Below are 17952 nucleotides of genomic sequence, written 5' to 3'. Positions count from 1 at the left end.
TGTCCATGGCAACAGGATAATAATGGCTGAGGCTTATTATGCGCTGGACACTGTACCAGTGACATGTTGACCATTATCTCACTCCCCAACCACCCTGAGATTGACGTCATCATTGCCCCCATTACATAAAAGAAAAAAAGAATCGTAGAAAAATGATGTGCTGGGCCCAAGGTTCTATAGCGTGTCTAATCTTAAAAAAAAAAAAAAAAAAAAAAAAAAAAAAAAGATTTCTGATTGATTTAGAGAGAGAGAGGAAGGGAGGGACAGGAAGAGGAGAGAGAGGGAGAGGAACATCAATGTGAAAGAAAAACATCGATCTGTTGGCTCCTGCACGCCCTCACTGGGGATCAAGCCCCAAACCCGGGCAATCAAATCGGCAACCTTTCTGAGCACAGGATGATGCCCAACCAACTAAGCCACACTGGCCAAGGCCCAGCTAGTCCAATCTGGATCCCCTGTCTCTTTGAATCCAAAAGCTACTCTTTTAACAAGTGAAAAATATCCTGCCGAACCTGGCCCAGGTCTTCTTGCATAGAGAACTGTCACAATGGATTGAAAATTGGCTTGAGAATAACTTACATTCTCTCCTCTCCTTCCACATCTTCTTCCCTGTGTTCCTACCATCCTATGCCCCCCCCCCCACCACCCCCATGCACCATGCACGCACCCCACCACCGGTCATGCCTCAACCTGTGGCATTTCTGGATGTAGGCTGCCAACAGGTATTCCAAAAGGAAAAAGAAGAGAAAAGGAAAAGCAAAACCCAACTGTCGACGTGAACGTTGCGTAGAGAATAACATGTCTCTTTTGGCATTCTAATTGCTGAAAGAAGGGCATTATTTCACTTCTGTGTAGGCACTTACAGATGTGGGCCAAGTGCCGGTCAGCCCACTTCCTTCAACTTAGATGACCAGTTCACATAGAGGCCTGGGGCGTGTTTCACGTTCTCAGTTATACTCTGAGTTGTTCCCGTGCTGTGAAAGCCTGTCTCCAGTCTAGCCACCCTCCCAGAGAAGGGCCAGGAGATGGACGGTTCAGAAGCTCTGGTTTTTAACGGCTTTGACTCTGGGTTCAATTCACATAGGAGCAAACCCCGACCATATGTATTTCCCATCAGCCTGAAAATCACTCAAAACAGAGAGGGGAACATCCAGCAGCCCCCCAAACCCATCAGCGGTGTGTGTGTGTGATGCTCCTCAGAGGGTGTTGAGAATCACAGCACATGATGAGGGATGGGCTCACAGGCTCATGAAAGGGACGATGGCAGGAAGTTCAAGACCATCACCTTAACCTTCTTCCAACCTAAAACCCCTCTCTGACACTACAATAGAGTGCAAAGAGCACAGGTGTTGCTATGAACTGAATTGTGTCCCCCCTGGAAAATTCATATATCGAAGCCCTCCACCCACCCTCACCAACATGATGGTATTTGGAGATGGGCTCTTTGGGAGGTAATTGGGGTTAGATGAGGCCATGAGGGTGGGGCCCCATGGTGGGATTAGTGCCCTTCTAAGAAGGGACACCAGAAAGCATGCTCTCCCACCTAGTGTACTTAAGAAAGAAGCCATGTGGACACAGCAAGATGTTGGCCAGAAAGTGAGCTCTCACTGGGAACCAAATATGCCAGCATCTTGATCTCGTACTTCCCACTTCTAAAAGAGTGAGAAATGTCTATTGTTTAAGCCACCCAGTCCATGGCATTTGTTATAGCAGCCTGAACAAACTAATACAGGCATCTAAGTCAGACGGGAGTTCGAATCCTGATTCTACCCTTCTGGCTGCATGACCTTGGACAAGGTATTTGGTTTTACTTATCCACAATTTTGTGGATAAACTACTGATGACTGGGAGGAGGCCTTGCGCTAGATGCTATCTATGGACTAGCACAGGGCAGTGAGGAGAGTAAATGTATTGATGGATGTGAAAGGTGCCTGGCTTTTCCAGGCTCCCTTCTTCCCCCTCGAGTGGCCTTGGGACTAGACTCTGGGATGCGACACCCCCCCACGCCCCCGCACCCCCGTTAGCAATGCCTGTCCCATGCAGGCCACAGCTGATCTTATAAACAGGTAGCCTGTTGGTCAAATTCAGCCCACAGATGTGTTTTGTTTGGCCTGCGTCAATGTTTGAGGAAATGTGGATTCGTTATCAACATTTAAAAGCCAGGAAATTTCACATAAAAATCCCAATTTCCTGTTCTTCTTGAGAAATAAGATGACAAGTCGCTGGACCTGTGTTCTGCCGGGGTAATCCCCTTCGCAGGGGGTGAGCTCTCGCCTCCCTGCACCAGGCCGGCCTCACCCATGTCGAAGACGTGCTTGGCACCCGGAGGCTTCCAAGTTAGCAGCCCTGAGCTGGTGAAATCTGGCCAGGCCTCCACTTTTCCTGGCTGCCCACAGACAAAGGTTTTAAATACAATTTCAGGATCGGTCTCCCGAGGTGAGGAACAATTAGCACATTCCTGAGTCACTGTTTTTATTTATGCTTCGATTGTGAGCTGAGGAACCCCCAGGAGAGGCCAGGGCCTGCGTTCTGAGAGGAAAACTGAGCTCCCATACCTTGGGCTTGGCTGACCCAGCTTTGCCTCTGTCTTGGGGCCTGGGCTTCCTCCTCTGTGGGAGGAGGCCTTGCGCTAGATGCTATCTATGGACTCTTCCCATATTTGTGTAATTATGATGTGAAATTCAAGCACCTGGGTAGAAATGTAACACAACCCTGTTTACTTCTGAGCTGAAAAGGTTTTCATGAAAGCAGGGCTCTTCAAACACCTCGTTGACCCTTAACACAGATCTTGACTAAATGTAAACAGGACCTGAATAATGGTCTTGTTTATTGTTCTGCCCATACCAGGGTGGGATCTTCTGCCTTCATGTCTGTACTTAACACAGCAGAGAGGAATGAACACCAGGGCATGAAAAGATCTGATATTTAACCTCCTGCCCACAGGAGGCCCTGGGGTTCAAGGTCCTGCCCGCCCGGCTGCCCTCACTTCCCACCACCACCCGACCTCTGGTGCTCCATGCACATGGGTCTTCACCCAGTTCCTTGCTCACTGCCACCACGGGACCTTTCTCCTGCAGTTCCCACCACCTGGAGCCCTCTTCACCTAGTTAATTCCCACTGATACCTCAGCTCACAGCACAAGCATCCCAGCACCATTCCTGGCCTCCTGGGCATGATCGGGTTATGGGGACATATGCTTTCCTCGCTCAGCTCTGTGGTAGCAGCTGTCACAGCTGCACTTCTACGTTTTACAAGCGTGACTCGGTGACTAATGATTATCTCCCTGACAGACTATAAATTCCAGGAGAGCAAGGTCCATGTCTGTCTTTGTTCATTGATGTCTCCCTAGTCCCTGGCCAGTAGGGAGGCACTCAAGTATTATTTGATGAATGTATGAATGGGTAGATGAATGAATGAAAGCTGACACTACTCTATTGGGACTCAAGTATTTGATGAATGTAGAATGAGTAGATGAATGAATGAATGAATGAATGCTGACACTACTCCACTGGGAAGATTCTGGAAGACAATGAACTCCTCAAGGACCATGTCTTATTGAGGTTTGTATCCCCAAAACCTACCAGGAATGACAGTAACTGATAACTATGTTAAGAACTACAAGGACTCACACACCCAGACTTGGGTGGTGACAGGCCAATGGCATCAGCCCCCAGGAGGAAGATGGCTTAGGTGTTTACTCCGCTCCTTTTGTTGAGGGTAATGTGCCCAGTAAAAATGACTCCCTTGCAATTAAGGGCCCCAGTCCTGCCTGAGGAGCTCTGGGAAAACTGGACTTGCATGGCATTTTGGCCTTTAATTTCTTTTTGAATGAAGAAGCGATGCCCACAGGTGCCCAAGGCACAAAGGCCACAAGATTCTGATGGCAGAGCTGAAGGACAAGTGTAGCTGCCACTCAAGCCCTGGACTGGCCTCCCTAGACAGTGAGACAATTAAATCCCTTACTTGCTGAAGTCCCACTTGCCAGATTTTTGCTCCTTACAGCAGCGTGTATTCTGATAGTAACAATTATGGAGTGAGTCCACACATGGGGAGAACAAGAAAGAATAAATGTCGCCTTAACTACAACAGAAAGAGCAACAAGGACCAAGTACTTGGTGTGTTCCAACCGTGTTCTAATGGATAATCTGTGTAACAACTCACTCAAATCTACGCAAGAATCCAATGGACGTAGACACGTTTTCTATCCCTGTTTCACATACGAGGAAACTGAGGCACAAAAAAGTCCATCAGTCACTTAGTAAAAAGAACCGCAATAAAATCCCCAGCAGAGTGGTTACAACTGCTTGGCATCTTGCCTAACATGGTGCCTGAAGGTTAAGCAGAGCACAGTCAATGTTTATAGAACAGAAGACAGCTACCATCCATGAGCCCTCTACCACCCCGCCACCCACCCACACACACTCTACATCCATGAACAAATGGATGGGCCCCTAGTAGAAGTCTACCAGTGGTCGGCAAACTGTGGCTCGCGAGCCACATGCAGCTCTTTGGCCCCTTGAGTGTGGCTCTTCCTAAGCCTTAGGAGTACCCTAATTAAGTTAATAACAATGTACCTACCTATATAGTTTAAGTTTAAAAAACTTAGCTCTCAAAAGAAATTTCAATCGTTGTGCTGTTGATATTTGGCTCTGTTGACTAATGAGTTTGCCGACCACTGGTCTAGACCAATAAGGGTCTCAGAACTGAACAGCCATAAGAGGCACAAACAGCCAGCAGAAGCAGCAAGAAGAATCAAGCAGAAAACAAAGCTTAAGATAAGGCCCCCGGTGGGCCCTCTGCCCTCTGGCCAGGCCTGCGTGTACCTGATGTTTTCATTCAGTGCATAGAGCTCGTTGCCCTGCAGGCCTCCGCCTTTGAAAACATTGATCACGGCGGTCTGCACGCTGCAGGGAAAGAAACAGAAGCAAGTCCTGGTTAGAGGATCTGCCCACAGCCACATCAACAAACAGCTCAGGGGTGAAGGGGGCTGGAAGGGGGAAAAAAAACACAAAAAAAACTCGGCATAAACAGGGCCACATTTTCATCCCCGGAGCCCATCATTTTCTGACCAGGGCCCTTGGAGAGGAAGGAAGACTGAAGTCACGAGGACCCCAGGGCAGCCCTCTCCCCCCACTTTCTCCAGGCCGGCAGCCTTCCTCCTCCCTCACTGGCAGCCCTGCTGGGCCTAGAGGAACCCGATGGTGCTTTCTGCAAGCAGCGGGGACCTAGGCCTGGGGTTCCTTCTCCCAGGAGGCCCTGTCTTCAGAGGGCAGCCTGGGGCTCGTGGGAAATGACCATTCCTTGTCTTACTTTTTCTAACAGTACTTTCCTTGGAGGAATCTCACTGGGGTCAGCCCCACTGCCCCTTCCGCTCCCACCCAAGTTAATCTCTTAAAGGGCCACAGTCAAGTCTCCACTCCACCTTCTCTGGGACCCCAATAGTTCCGCAAGGAGCTGATTCCAAGGGTCCCAGGCCTTTTTGAAAGAACAAGGATCCAGTGAACATCAAAACATTTCAGAGCCTCCACTCTTTCCCCATCATAAGAGCCACGTTCACTAAGAAAATCCATAACTTCTGACCCCAAAGCAGTCAGTGATGCTTCCAGAGAATGCTGCCTTTAATTTATCCGGAGAGTAAGTGCAGAGATTTGAAAAATAGTGGCCACAGGAGCGCAAGACAGAGTATTGATGCTCTACTCTGCTTGTGCAAAAGGTCGGCGAGACACCTTACAAAGAAGCCCAGTGTCTCGAACCACCTCAGCAAAAGGGTAGCAATTATTTATCACCCTACTTGGAAAGGTTAACAGCACAAAGGACTTTCTCTTTCTAGAGTTTAGACTTTCTACTATAGATAGAGTAGACATAGTAATAAAATAAACAAAACAAAAAAGCCCAGTGTCTCCTCTCCCAGCCACCTGCGGCTCACGTCACATGATGGTCTCTTAGCTTTTCACAGATACGCGTCTTACCTTCACACATAGGTGGAAGGTGACTTGAGTTTACTTAGATGGTCCCACCCGTGGGTCCTCTGAGTAGGGATGTGACAAATGAGCATCAATAATCATTGTCAGTTCCCACCCCACTGCCCAGGGCTAGGTAACTGGCTCTGCTGGCCTGGAGGCTCCCGGGGTCCAAAATGCCTCTGCTAAAACATGGACAGCTCAGATACAGTCCCTGTAGGAAAGTCTCCTCTCTTCGTCAATTGTCCCTGTAACCATGACCTTCTGACGCAGAGACCTGGAAGCAGCAGACGCCAAGCCCAGCCCCAGCCCTGCTCTGGCCCGGGCGGCCCCCACCCCACCCCTGGCCGCCTCCTCTACCTGTTCCAGGCCGAGTTGGAACTCAGCTGCAGGGCCTGGCGGGTGGCTTGGAATCGGGGCAGGTCGCTGAGCACCGGGGAGCTCATGAAGCGCGGTCTGGGCCTGCGGAAGGAGCCCATCTTGTGGACCTCGGCGGGCAGGCTGGGGGCGAAGCCACGGGTCATAAGTCCAGGTGAGGGGACGGCTTCTCCTCTGGTCCAGAAGGTTCCGACTGCCCACGGAAAGGGCTTCTCCCAGGGTGGCTGCCTTCAGGCTCGGGTTTTCTTAAATCCACAAATTTAGCCAACACCTGGAAAGAGAGGGCTGCGTTTATTGAGAACTCCTGGGCTGAGCAGACCATGTTTTGGAGGAAGTCAGCTGGGACTTTTGAGCCAAACGATCTATAAGCAACTCGAGGACCCTGCCCCCTCAATAATATCTCTACTCTGCGGGGTCGCATCCAAAAGTTTTAACAGGTCTGTTTTGGTTTAAACCAGCGGTTCTCAACCTGTGGGTCGCGACCCCTTTGGTGGTCGAACGACCCTTTCACAGGGGTCGCCTAAGACCATCCTGCATATCAGATATTTACATTATGATTCATAACAGTAGCAACATTACAGTTATGAAGTAGCAACAAAAATAATTTCATGGTTGGATCACAACATGAGGAACTGTATTTAAAGGGCCAGAAGGTTGAGAACCACTGTTTTAAACAGTGTGGTCACCCCACAGTAGGAAGGGAGTGAAGGGGGTCAGTTTGAGACCAACCAGACAGAAAAGTGATTTCTAGTTCAGCTAGTGTGGGTCAGTGGTTGAGCATCAACCTATGAACCAGGAGGTCATGGTTCGATTCTTGGTCAGGGCACATGCCGGGGTTGCAGGCTTGATCCCCAGTGGGGGATGTGCAGGAGACAGCTGATCAATGATTCTTTCTCATCATTGATGTCTCTATCTCTCTCTCCCTCTCCCTTCCTCTGTCTGAAATCAATATATATATATTTATATATATATATATGGCTAAGTGACCGTCCAACTGTCTGGTACCTATGACATGCACTGACCACCAGGGGGCAGATGCTCAATGCAGGAGCTACCGAGCAGTGACTTGGCAGTGGTGGTTCTCAGGTGACACACCCCGGAACCAGAGAGGAGAGAGCCCAATTCCTTGCAGAGCCATGCAATTCCACCTTTGGCTGTGAGTTATGTTGTTGCTGGGCACTGTCAGCCCCAAATCTGGTTTACTGCACACTTGTGTTTGCGTTCCACACCCTGTACGATAGCAACTTTGCAGAGTGCCCTCTTGCACTCCGGGACCCCTCAGGGGATGTCGGAGAGCTGGTTTCGGCCGGACCCCTGCAGGCCAGGCCAAGGGACCCCACCTGCCAAAGGGAGCCCGCTCACTCCACAGATGCCCTTGAGCTGTGGCGCCACCCCAGGTGCAGCCAGCCAGGGAGGGACCACGAGAGGTTGGCTCCAGGGCATGTCCTGTCCATCTTGCCCAGTCCCACCCCGCTGGCCACCACCCGGGACCGCCTGCATTAGTCCCTGCACCGGAGCCAGTGCTGCGAGCCGGAAGACCCGAGCGTGAGTTTTCTTTCTTTTTCTCCTCCCCCGCCCCTCACTCCAAACACGCCCTTTGAGCCACAACGTTGCCCCAGGAATTTTAATTTCCTTTTGATCTGCACGAATCAGTGCACCGGGTCACTAGTAAAAATATATTAAAGAAAGAAAGCGAAAAAAGAAAAGTGATTTCTAAGCTGTGCTTGACTGTAGTTCCCTTGCAATGCCATCGAAGTTTAGGCACTGGATGGGTTTCTGCAGAGCCCCCAGTGTGGTGCATTAAAAGATAGCTTAAATAGATGCCTCGAGTAGAACACAACAGCTCCTTGTCCTGGCACTGAAAGCCTTCCAGGGATGCCCTCACCGTGCCAGCCCATGTGCAGTGCTCAGGATTTCCTAAAGTATTGCTCAGTGTCTCTTCACTGGGGCACATCTCCCACCATCCCTGACCTGCCGTTCATTCATTCATCCCATCAGCACAGATTTATTACGTGTTTACCACCACCAGGAGCTGTAGGGCATCCAAAGATTTCCAAGGCCTGGTCCCTGCCCTCAAGAGGCTCCTGGCCTGTGGAGAAGATAACTGTCAGTGTATTCATTCATGCACTAAATATCTGTTGAGCACCTACTATGCAGCAGGCCCTCACAGTGACCCTGGAGAACACGACCTCTGCCCTCTGTAGCTTACAACCAGCAGGCACTGTTCCATGTCCTCATTCTATTCCCTTTCTCAGGCTTTCTGATTGTATTGACTGCTCCTCTTGCCCAGAACTCTCTTCCTTTTCCTCTCTGCGTATCTAAATCTAACTCACCCTGCAGGCTGAGTTCATGGATACTGTCCCCTGAGCAGTTCCTGGGAGACTTTATGGCTTCCTGGTTAATGGCAATGACTTTGGAGTGAACTTTGGTTCGAGTCTTAATGAGGCCACTCCCAAGTGGGCACACGGAGTCTAAGAGTCCTTAGCTGTCAGCCGCCAACATCACAGGGCTGACGAGATGTGAAATGACATACCCAGCAGACATCAGACCCAAGACCCACAGGAATTGTCTATTTCCATTCAGACCCATAGCTTTCCTTTCTTTTTTACCTTTCAATTTTATTTGGTACTAGAGGCCTGGTGCACAGATTTGTGCACTGGTGGGGTCCCTCGGCCTGGTCTGCAGGGATCGGGCCGAAACCAGCTCTCCAACATCTCTCGAGGGGTCCTGGATTACAAGAGGGCAGTTCTCAGGTGATGCACACTGGAACTGCGCTCCCTCCTCTCTGGTTCTGGGTGTGTCACCCAAGAACCCCAGTTGCCAAGTCACTGCAGCTCAGCAGCTCCTGTGTTGAGCATCTGCCCCCTGGTGGTCATTGCACATCATAGCTATGGGTCGGATGGTCAAATGATCAGATGGTCGCTTAGGCTTTTATATATATAGCTGGGTTTCAGGTGTTCAGCTTAGTGGTTAGACAATCATATACTCTACCTAGTGTTCCCCTCGATATTTCCAGTACTCACAGGCACTTACACAGCTATTACGATGTTATTGACTGTATTCCCGATGCTGCACTTTACGCCCCATGACTACGTCGTAATTGCCAATTTGTCAGACCAATTGCATTCTTTCTTGGCACCTCTACACCTGTCCTGTCAGTCTCTCATTCTTTAGTGAACCTCAAGTCTCAGTCAGTGGCGTAGAGTGAGTTTTGGATCCCATCAGAGTGAAGAACAAAAGGAAACATCACCAGAGTTATGGTCACTTTTTTTCTCCAGGGTTTACAGGTTAGCCCAGAAGTATTCCCACGGCCACCTCTCTCACCGGCTAACTCTGCTAGGTCCCAAAAACCAACGCTGAAAGAAAAGGAGACATTCTGGCCATAAATGTCCATCCTCAGGTTGAGAGCGGGAGAGGGTTTTGCATTTGAAGAAGGAGACACGGAGGTGTCACCTCCCAATTCAATGCTGCTCTGGTCAGAAGAGGAACGAGGCTGTCAGGCAGGCGCTGAGGCCAGCCATCCAGAGAGCATAGGAGGGGCTTGCAGCTGTCCACAGGCAATGGGCCCAGTGACAATGAACTTGTGAGACCAAGAGCCAAAGAGGGAATGGCTTGTCCTCCACCTGTGAAATTTAGAGGAAAGCAGAGTCATGCCCCATTTTCTTTTCCAGTCTCCTGCCCCTCCACCCCATTCTCAGAATGAGTCAGTAGTGATGAAGATTTATCAGTGAATGCTGGGGGAGTCATCATACGCCTGCTCACATTTCAGAGGCTCTCCATAACCCCACAGGTGCCACCGGAATTTGGAAAGATCTATACAAATCAATGAATGAGGCAAAGAAGCCCTAAAACCACAGACAACCCCCTCAGATCCTGACACTGGCTGGCTTGAGGAGTTAACTTGCCCAGTAAAGGCCATGCTATTAAAAGAGGGTCCATTTCCCGGCCCCTCTTTAAATGGGCCTGCTAAGTGCGATTCCTCTGTGTCATCACAGGATATTAACGCCCTTTACGAGAATCTTAAACTTGGGGTGCTGGGACCGCCTCCCCTTCAGTGGCAGCTGTACGGGGAGGTAGAAAGGTGAGCTGGATGGATTCCTCCACGTGTTCACCTTCCGGCTGCCTGCCAAGACGGCCACTTCTCCAGGAGGCTGCGTGACACCAGGAGTCCCCCTCCACTTCCCAGCTGGTGTCCCCCAGGCCTCCCACGCCAAGCCACATGCATATCCAGCAAGACCCATGGGCAGCCCCATCCACACAGATGACCCTTTTCCATAATTTTCAGCCAACAGGGGCGATGCCTGCGGCTCTGACAGCCTCCCCGCCCCCCCCCCCCCCCCAACCTCACAGCAGAGGAACACACGAGGAGCTGCGTCTGACTCATGCTGCACCTGCAGAATCTGCCACCCCCAGGTCCTGGCGGGCGGAGGGCACCCGAAGCTGCCTGTGTTCCCGCCACTCCGACTCTGGACAGAGCCAGCAGGCTCTGCAGAGCTCTGTGGAGAGGAAGCTGCGGCAGCGGTGACAAGAGTGGCCTGAAGGGAAAAGGTGACGCACCCCATGCCCACCCGCCACTGGCCCCCACAGGCCTGTCCTGGCCTAAACAAATCAGAAAGCAGCAAGAGAGATGGGCCTTGGAGTGCTGCCCACCAGGCCCCCACTTACAGGTAATCAGAGAAACCTGTCCAACGGCACCAACGCAAGTCCCCTGACTCAATATCGAAGGTTCCCCAGCCCCCACCTAGGCCATCTGTGAACTCCTTGAAGACAGGCATGGGGACCTCATCTCTGAAGCACACTGCAGCTGCAGGTAAGGAGGAAGGAAAGGAGAGTGACTAGGGAGGCCTCGACCGCCTGCCGGACAGGACGACGAGCACTGTCACAGTCGGTAAACGTCACCTTCACAAAATCCCCTGGAAGATCAGAGACGTGAAGCAACCTGCCAGGAGTCACACAGCGAATGAGTGGCAAATCACGGACCGGCGCCCAGACTGGCCTAATGCTACAGCCCACTCCCACCTAGACCTGCTACCAAGCTCAGCCAGAACATTGGCATCGCGCCTACCAAGTTAGTCAGGAACACTCAGTCACGAGATTTCATATCAAAATCTGAACCTCATGCCCCTGAGATAGAGAAACTGGCATAAGGGACTCGCTGACCACATTTGATGGGGGCAAGAGGAGCAGGATGAAAGGAGAAAGCAGAGACGGCCTAAGTTGGACACCCACTCCTCCCTAGCTGTGTGGCCTGGGGCAAGTTACTTGACCTCTCTGAGCCTCTGTTTCCTCCTGCATGAAATGAGCATGCTCACAGTGGCTACCTCAGGGTTGCATTCAGATAAAATGAGCACGTATTTGTAAAACACCTAGAACTGTGCATGGCAAACAGCAAACGCCACATCACTGCTTTTCAATAAATAAAATAAACGGTTATTTCTAAATCTCTAAGCAAGGTCATTAGTGGGACTATGGCAACACTTCCTCCTGCTCATGGCGACCTCAGCGCGACCTAGAAAATATCCGGGAGCAGGCAAGGTCGCTGGTCCCAGTGGTGGTCACAGTGCTGTACTGGGACCTCACCTCCCCAGGCCTTTGGCAACTCACGTGTCGTTTACTGACCCTTCCTCCAGTCTCTGTAGCATGTTCCTCAGTTTCAGAGTTTTTCTTTTCGTGTGTTTTTTAAAAAATATATTTTTATTGATTTCAGAGAGGGAGGGAGAGGGAGAGAGAGAAATACAAACATCAAGGATGAGAGAGAATCACTGATTGGCTGCCTCCCTCACGCCTCCTACTGGGGATCAACCTGCAAACCTGCAACCCGGGCATGTGCCCTGACAGGGAATCGAACCGTGACCTCCTGGTTCTTCATAGGTAGACGCTCAACCACTGAGCCACGCAGGCCAAGCAGTTTCGGAGTTTTCCACAGATCATCACACTTCTAAAATTTACTCTAACCCTATAAAGCAGGTCGAGCAGAATTTTGTCAAATTAGGAAACTGAGGCTCAAACTGGCTGAGTGACGTGGCCAAGCTGGGAAGTCCTGGGTCCAGGAACCAGACTCGGCTGCAAGTCCTCCAGCCTCAGGCCTGGCCTGCCACTGGTGCCCCACCAGGCAAGTCTCCTCTCCCCCCCCCCCCCCCCGCCCCCCGTGTATGTTTAAATATTTTCATGACACATACTTTAAAAGGGGGTTATACACCCACCAGCACATACACCTCCAATAATGGTAATAAACTACCACCAACTTAAGAAATAGAATGTTTTCTTAGAAATAGAATGCACTTCTATTTTTCTGATAATGGCAAACCTGCTGATTTGTTATAAAAAATGTAAACATTCACAGAAGGCTACCGCATACAGAAAGAAAGGCCTCTCTCTGGCCACGTAATAACGTAGGAAGCTCTGGCCAGAACTTCCTGAGACGACAGAAACGTTCTCCGTCTGTGTGTCTAACCCGATAGCCAAGAGCCATATGTGGCTACTGAACCCTTGAAATGTGGTTTCATGGTTGAGGGACTGAATTTTAATTTGCTTTTTGATAGCCATACTCAAGTGCACACATAATATTTTAATAAAAATGGGTAATTTGTTCTTTCCTTTTAATAATACATCATGGACGTCTTCCCATATCACTTGCTATACATTTACCTACTTCATTATTTTTAACTAGAGGCCTGGTGCATGAAATTCATGCTCTCGGGGGAGGGGGGGTCTCTCAGCCCAGCCTGTGCCCTCTCACAGTCTGGGAGCCCTCGGAGAAGTCCAACTGATGACATCCTTAGCGCTGCTGCGGGGTGGGAGAGGCTCCCGACACCGCCACTGTGCTTGCCAGTCGTGAGCCTGGCTTCTGGCTGAGTGGTGCCCCCCTGTGGGAGCGTACTGACCACCAGGGGGCAGCTCCTGCATTGAGCGTCTGCCCCCTGGTGGTCAGTGCGCATCACAGTGACCCGTCATTCCGCCGTTCGGTCGATTTGCATACTAGCCTTTTATTATATAGTTTCTTAACTATTTCATTTAAGGGTTACCATATTTCATTTAACCAGTCCCCTACAGGTGGATTTTCAGTAGTTTCTAGTTTTTGTTACCACAAGAATGAGCATTTTTGCCAGTCTTAGCAACCGCATGACCCTTTGTGTGGATGCATTCCAGAAGTGGAACTGCAGGGTCAAAGCGCCCAGGAATTCTTAGCTAGCGACACCCGCCCCCTGCAGAAAGGAGCCGAGAGGCACCAGGCCTGCAGCTCCAAAGCATGAGCAGTCACTAGAGGCTTTGGAATCAGACAACCCCCAGCATCAACCATTACTCTGCCACTCACTGACTGTGGTGGGCAGAAAAGCTGGCACCCCAAAGTATAGTCACCTCTTAGTCCCCAGAACCTCTGAATATTACCTTCGATGGCACAAGATGTGATTATCCAGGGGGGCCTATAAATATAATCACCTGTATCCTGGTAAGAGGGATGCAGAAGGACATTGGAAACAGAAGAGGGAAAACAAAAACAAAAACACAGAGTTACAAAGAGGAGAAGGTGATGTGAAGATGGAGGCAGAGACTGGAGGGATGCAGCCCCAAGCCAAGGAAGCTGGAAGAGAAAAGAAACCGATTTCCTAGTATCAGCTAGAAAATGATATGCTGGGCGGGGGAGGGGTGGGGGGGGGGGGTGTTGTCCCCTAGAGCCTCTTGAGGGAATATGGCCCTGTGACACCCTGATTCTGGTCTCTTGACCTCCAGAACTGTGAGAGAATAAATTTCTATTGTTTAAAGCAGCCACAGTTGTTACTGCAGCCACAAGAAAGGGACACACTCACTGTGGGACCACTCTGAACTGCAGTGTGTACATTGGAAACGTGGGAGCAGGAAGCCACCTTGGCGAGCCGTTGTGGTGATGAGAAAGATTGCCTATGCAGTGCCTGCCAGGATCCTGGAACTATGCAGGTGCAAGACACAGGTGCAGTGGAGGGTCAAGCGAAGGTGCCAGCCAGCGCCAGGCTTACTGTGTGACCCGGGCATGTAACCTGGGATTGCTAAGGGGTTGGATGAGATGATTCAACTACGGTTTAAAATAGTCCTGGCCTGCGGTAAGTGCTTGGTGAATGGTACCTATTGTTTATTTTTGTTACCACCATCTAGGGCTGCCGTAACCAAATACCACAGACTGAGACTTAAACGGCAGATGTTAATTTTCTCACAGTTCTGGAGGCTAGACGCTCAGGATGAAGGTGGCAGCCGGCTTGGTTTCTTCTGGGGCCTCTCGCCTTGGCTTGCAAACAGCCACCATCTGACTGTGTCCTCACGTGGCCTTTCCTCTGTGTGTGAGCATCCCTGGCGTGTCTCCCTGTGTGTCCAAATCTCTTCCTATGAGGACACCAGAGAGATTGGATGGGGGCCCACTCTCACGACCTCATTTTAACTTACCCTCCCCTTTGAAGGCCCCATCTCCGAATGCAGTCACATTCTACGGTGCTGGAGGCTAGCTCTTCAACATAGGAATTTTAGGACAACACAATTCCACCACAACTACCACCATCATCGTCGTCGTCGTCGTCATCATCATCATCATCATCACAAAAAGTTCTTTATCTAATGTCTCTGAGTTAAAGAAACCAAAGTGTTGCCCTAGCTGGTTTGGCTCAGTGGATAGAGTGTCAGCCTGTGGACTGAAAGGTCCCAGGCTCAATTCTGGTCAAGGGCACATGCCCGGGTTGTAGACTTGATTCCCAATAAAGGGTGTGCAGGAGGCAGCCGATCAATGGTTCTCTCTCATCATTGATGTTTCTATCTCTCTCTCTCTCCCTTCCTCTCTGAAATCAATAAAATATATTGGGGGAAAAATAAAAATAAAGAAACCACGGTCTTTTGGTAGGGGTTCTCTTTTGAAGGACCAAGGCGGTTAACTTTTAGGAAAATGTGCTTCTAAAGTGATTTCAAGGTTAAGTTTTTGGTGCTTAAAGGGTTCGCTTCCATTGCCTGGAAAGCTGGGGTGCTGGGCTCGTGACACACTGTGGCGGTCACGGGGTGACTGGGCCTGATCGCTCCCCTCGGTCTCCAGGCTCACCTTGAGAACCTCCACGCTCAGAATCCAGGATGTGTTTCCTGGACAAAAAGAAGGTGGGATCTTGCTTTCTCATCCCAGCTGCCTAGAGTAGGGCACAGGGAGCGGGCACAGCCAGCAGGCAGGGCCAGCGGGCAGAAGAAGGTGGCACCCTTCGTGGAAAATGCAAATGAATTCCACTAAGGCACCGACCCTTGGCTCTGAAAAGGGAAGTCGAATCATGGCACAACTTGAAATAAAGAAGTGGGAGGCTTGTAATGACTGAGGCTTCCAGGAAAAAGCCACTCTGCGCGTAAGTAACAAAGAAGTCAAAGAAAACAGCACAGCCTGAAGTGGCGGCCTGAAAAGGAGGGAAAGCCAGTTCCCAGAAAACCACCCAGCCAGCCCGTTTCACAGGCGCCCCTCGGGAGCTCCCGCAGTCAGGAGGCCCAGCGTGGGGCTCTTCCCCGTCCCGGGACAGGGGCAGGGAGACCAGCGTCCTTCAGCCACCGGGACTCAGATACTGTCATTGACCTCGACCCATCCACTCGAACTGCAGCTGGAATTACCTTTATCATGACGACGAGGATGAGAGCAACAGGACCCTTTAAGGAGGCCAACTGTGGGACAGGCACTCCACATGTATCATTTCCGTGTTTTTAAAATGAATGGAGAGGGTCTCGACCAACAATCGTTAATGAAATAGGTTAGAATCGAAAACATCAGAGCGCATCAGTCGCATGTTGGGGAGACATATAGGTTACATGTGTACTCATGTGAACCCACAGGGAATGTATCACATACTTTAGACTGTACGTAGCAGTCAAAATGTGTGAGAGCCCCCACGTCTGATCTTCACAACCTCCGGGATGCTATTACCATCCCCATGTTACAGAGAAGGAAATGCAAGTGCCAGGTGATTAACTTGTCTAAGGTCATACGGCTTGTGACAGGAGGTGCTGGGGCAAGGACCCAACAGTCCAGAGCCCACTACACTCACATCGCCCTGCAGCTTCAATGCCTTCAAAGGTTCCATCGAGCTCTCAGGATAAATCCCCAAACCCTATCCTCACCTCCCACCACTGCATGCCAGCTCACTGGCCTTCCTTCATTTCCTCCAACACCACCTGCTCTTCCCTACCCCAGGACCTTCGCACATGCTGTGCCCTCTGTGTGAAATACTTTCCCCCCACTTCTCCAGGTTCAAACCCGCACACATTTTATCACCTGTTCAGAGGCCCTTCTTCACCTCTACCCCTGATTAGATCACATCACCCCATAGACCACCCTCCTCACCTCCTTTTTTGTCCTGTCACAATCTACCACAATAAATGACTATGGATCTATTTCTTATTGCTTTTGTTCAGTCCATAAGGGCAGGGACTATGTCTATCTTGTTCTCAGATGCATCCCCAGGGCTTACTGCAGTGCAGAGATTCACAGATATTTGATGAATGAGCAAAGGAACCAGCCATGCGAGACGAGCTGTGGCTGGGAGGGACACAGGAACTGTAAGCAAGTATCACCTGAGAACACCAACACCCAAAACTAGGGCTTTACCGATGCAAATATCCTGGTTTTGAAATTAGATCATTCTAGGTTTAAATCCAGCCTCTACAATGTATGAGCTGCGTGACCGGGGTAAATGACTCAAACTCTGAATCTTGTTTCCTCGTGTGTCAAATGAGTGTGAAACTGCTCTCGACGTTGTGAAGATTAAATAAGACAGCTTAGATCGTAGCCTGGCCCATGGCAGGGTCCCCAAAAAACTGTAGCTAGCATTAACATTTTTATAAAACACTGTGTTCTTCCACTAAACCCTCACAGACTCCAAAAGGTGACCCAGGGCCAGGGTCTGGGGCAACGGGCCCTCTCACACACCGCTAGGGCAGCAGTGTGGGGCAGCTGCTATGGAGGGAAATTTGACAAGACCGACCGAAATGACAAAAGCTACCGCCTCTGACCCAGCAATTCTACTTCCAGGAATTTTACTCCAGGCGTGTCAAGTGACCCACGTAACGAGGGATTTTACTGCAGCCTTCTTTGTGACGGGAACAGATGGGAAAGAACCTCAATGCCGGCCAACAGAGGGCTGGCTGTGGGACCCAGCGTGTCCCCTGCGCTGGAACCTCATGCAGCTCAAGGAAGGGTGAAAACTCTGCCTTGATCTGCTCTCCAGGGGACACACTGAATGCAAGGGTGCTAAAAAGCTAAACGCAGAACCGTGGGTGTACACATCACACCACCATCGACATAAAAGAAAGATGAGAAGAGCGTTTACATAGTTCATCAAATGTAAGTAAGACGCCTTTGAAAGGACTCGCCGGAAACCGCTAACACTGGTTTCCCGGGGGAGGGAGCTGGGTGGCAGGAACACAGTGGGGAAGACTTGTCTCTATCAACCTTCCTGTGCCTTTGGATCTTGAAGCATGAACATGTAGGACTTACCCAAATACGTAAGTGAGAACAACCATGGGCCCCCTGCCCTGCCCCCCTAAAAAAGAAAGACAGAAGGACAGCTTATAGGATTTGTTCAACGTCGCTCAGCTCACGGGGGGAGTCAGGCTTCCAACTTGGCTTCTG

General features: G+C 50.4%; 1 protein-coding gene across 2 annotated transcripts in view; it reads right to left on the bottom strand.

The window, feature by feature from the left end:
- PRR5L (proline rich 5 like) overlaps positions 1–17952 on the bottom strand; it is a 76549-nt gene that overhangs the window by 39159 nt on the left and 19438 nt on the right. For both annotated transcript variants that reach the window (XM_070427806.1, XM_070427805.1), the window contains exons 2-3: positions 6321–6609; positions 4824–4904 (exon numbers count right to left, since the gene is read on the bottom strand). In XM_070427806.1, the coding sequence (XP_070283907.1) occupies positions 4824–4904; positions 6321–6484 (245 nt within the window). In that variant the 5' untranslated portion in view covers positions 6485–6609. The remainder of the gene's footprint in view (positions 1–4823; positions 4905–6320; positions 6610–17952) is intronic.

Source organism: Myotis yumanensis, unplaced genomic scaffold (genome assembly GCF_028538775.1).
Source record: "Myotis yumanensis isolate MYYU_CA2020_CCGP unplaced genomic scaffold, mMyoYum1.0.hap1 SCAF_10, whole genome shotgun sequence".
Taxonomy (NCBI): Eukaryota; Metazoa; Chordata; class Mammalia; order Chiroptera; family Vespertilionidae; genus Myotis; species Myotis yumanensis.
This window is presented reverse-complemented; position numbering and strand designations above follow the sequence as displayed.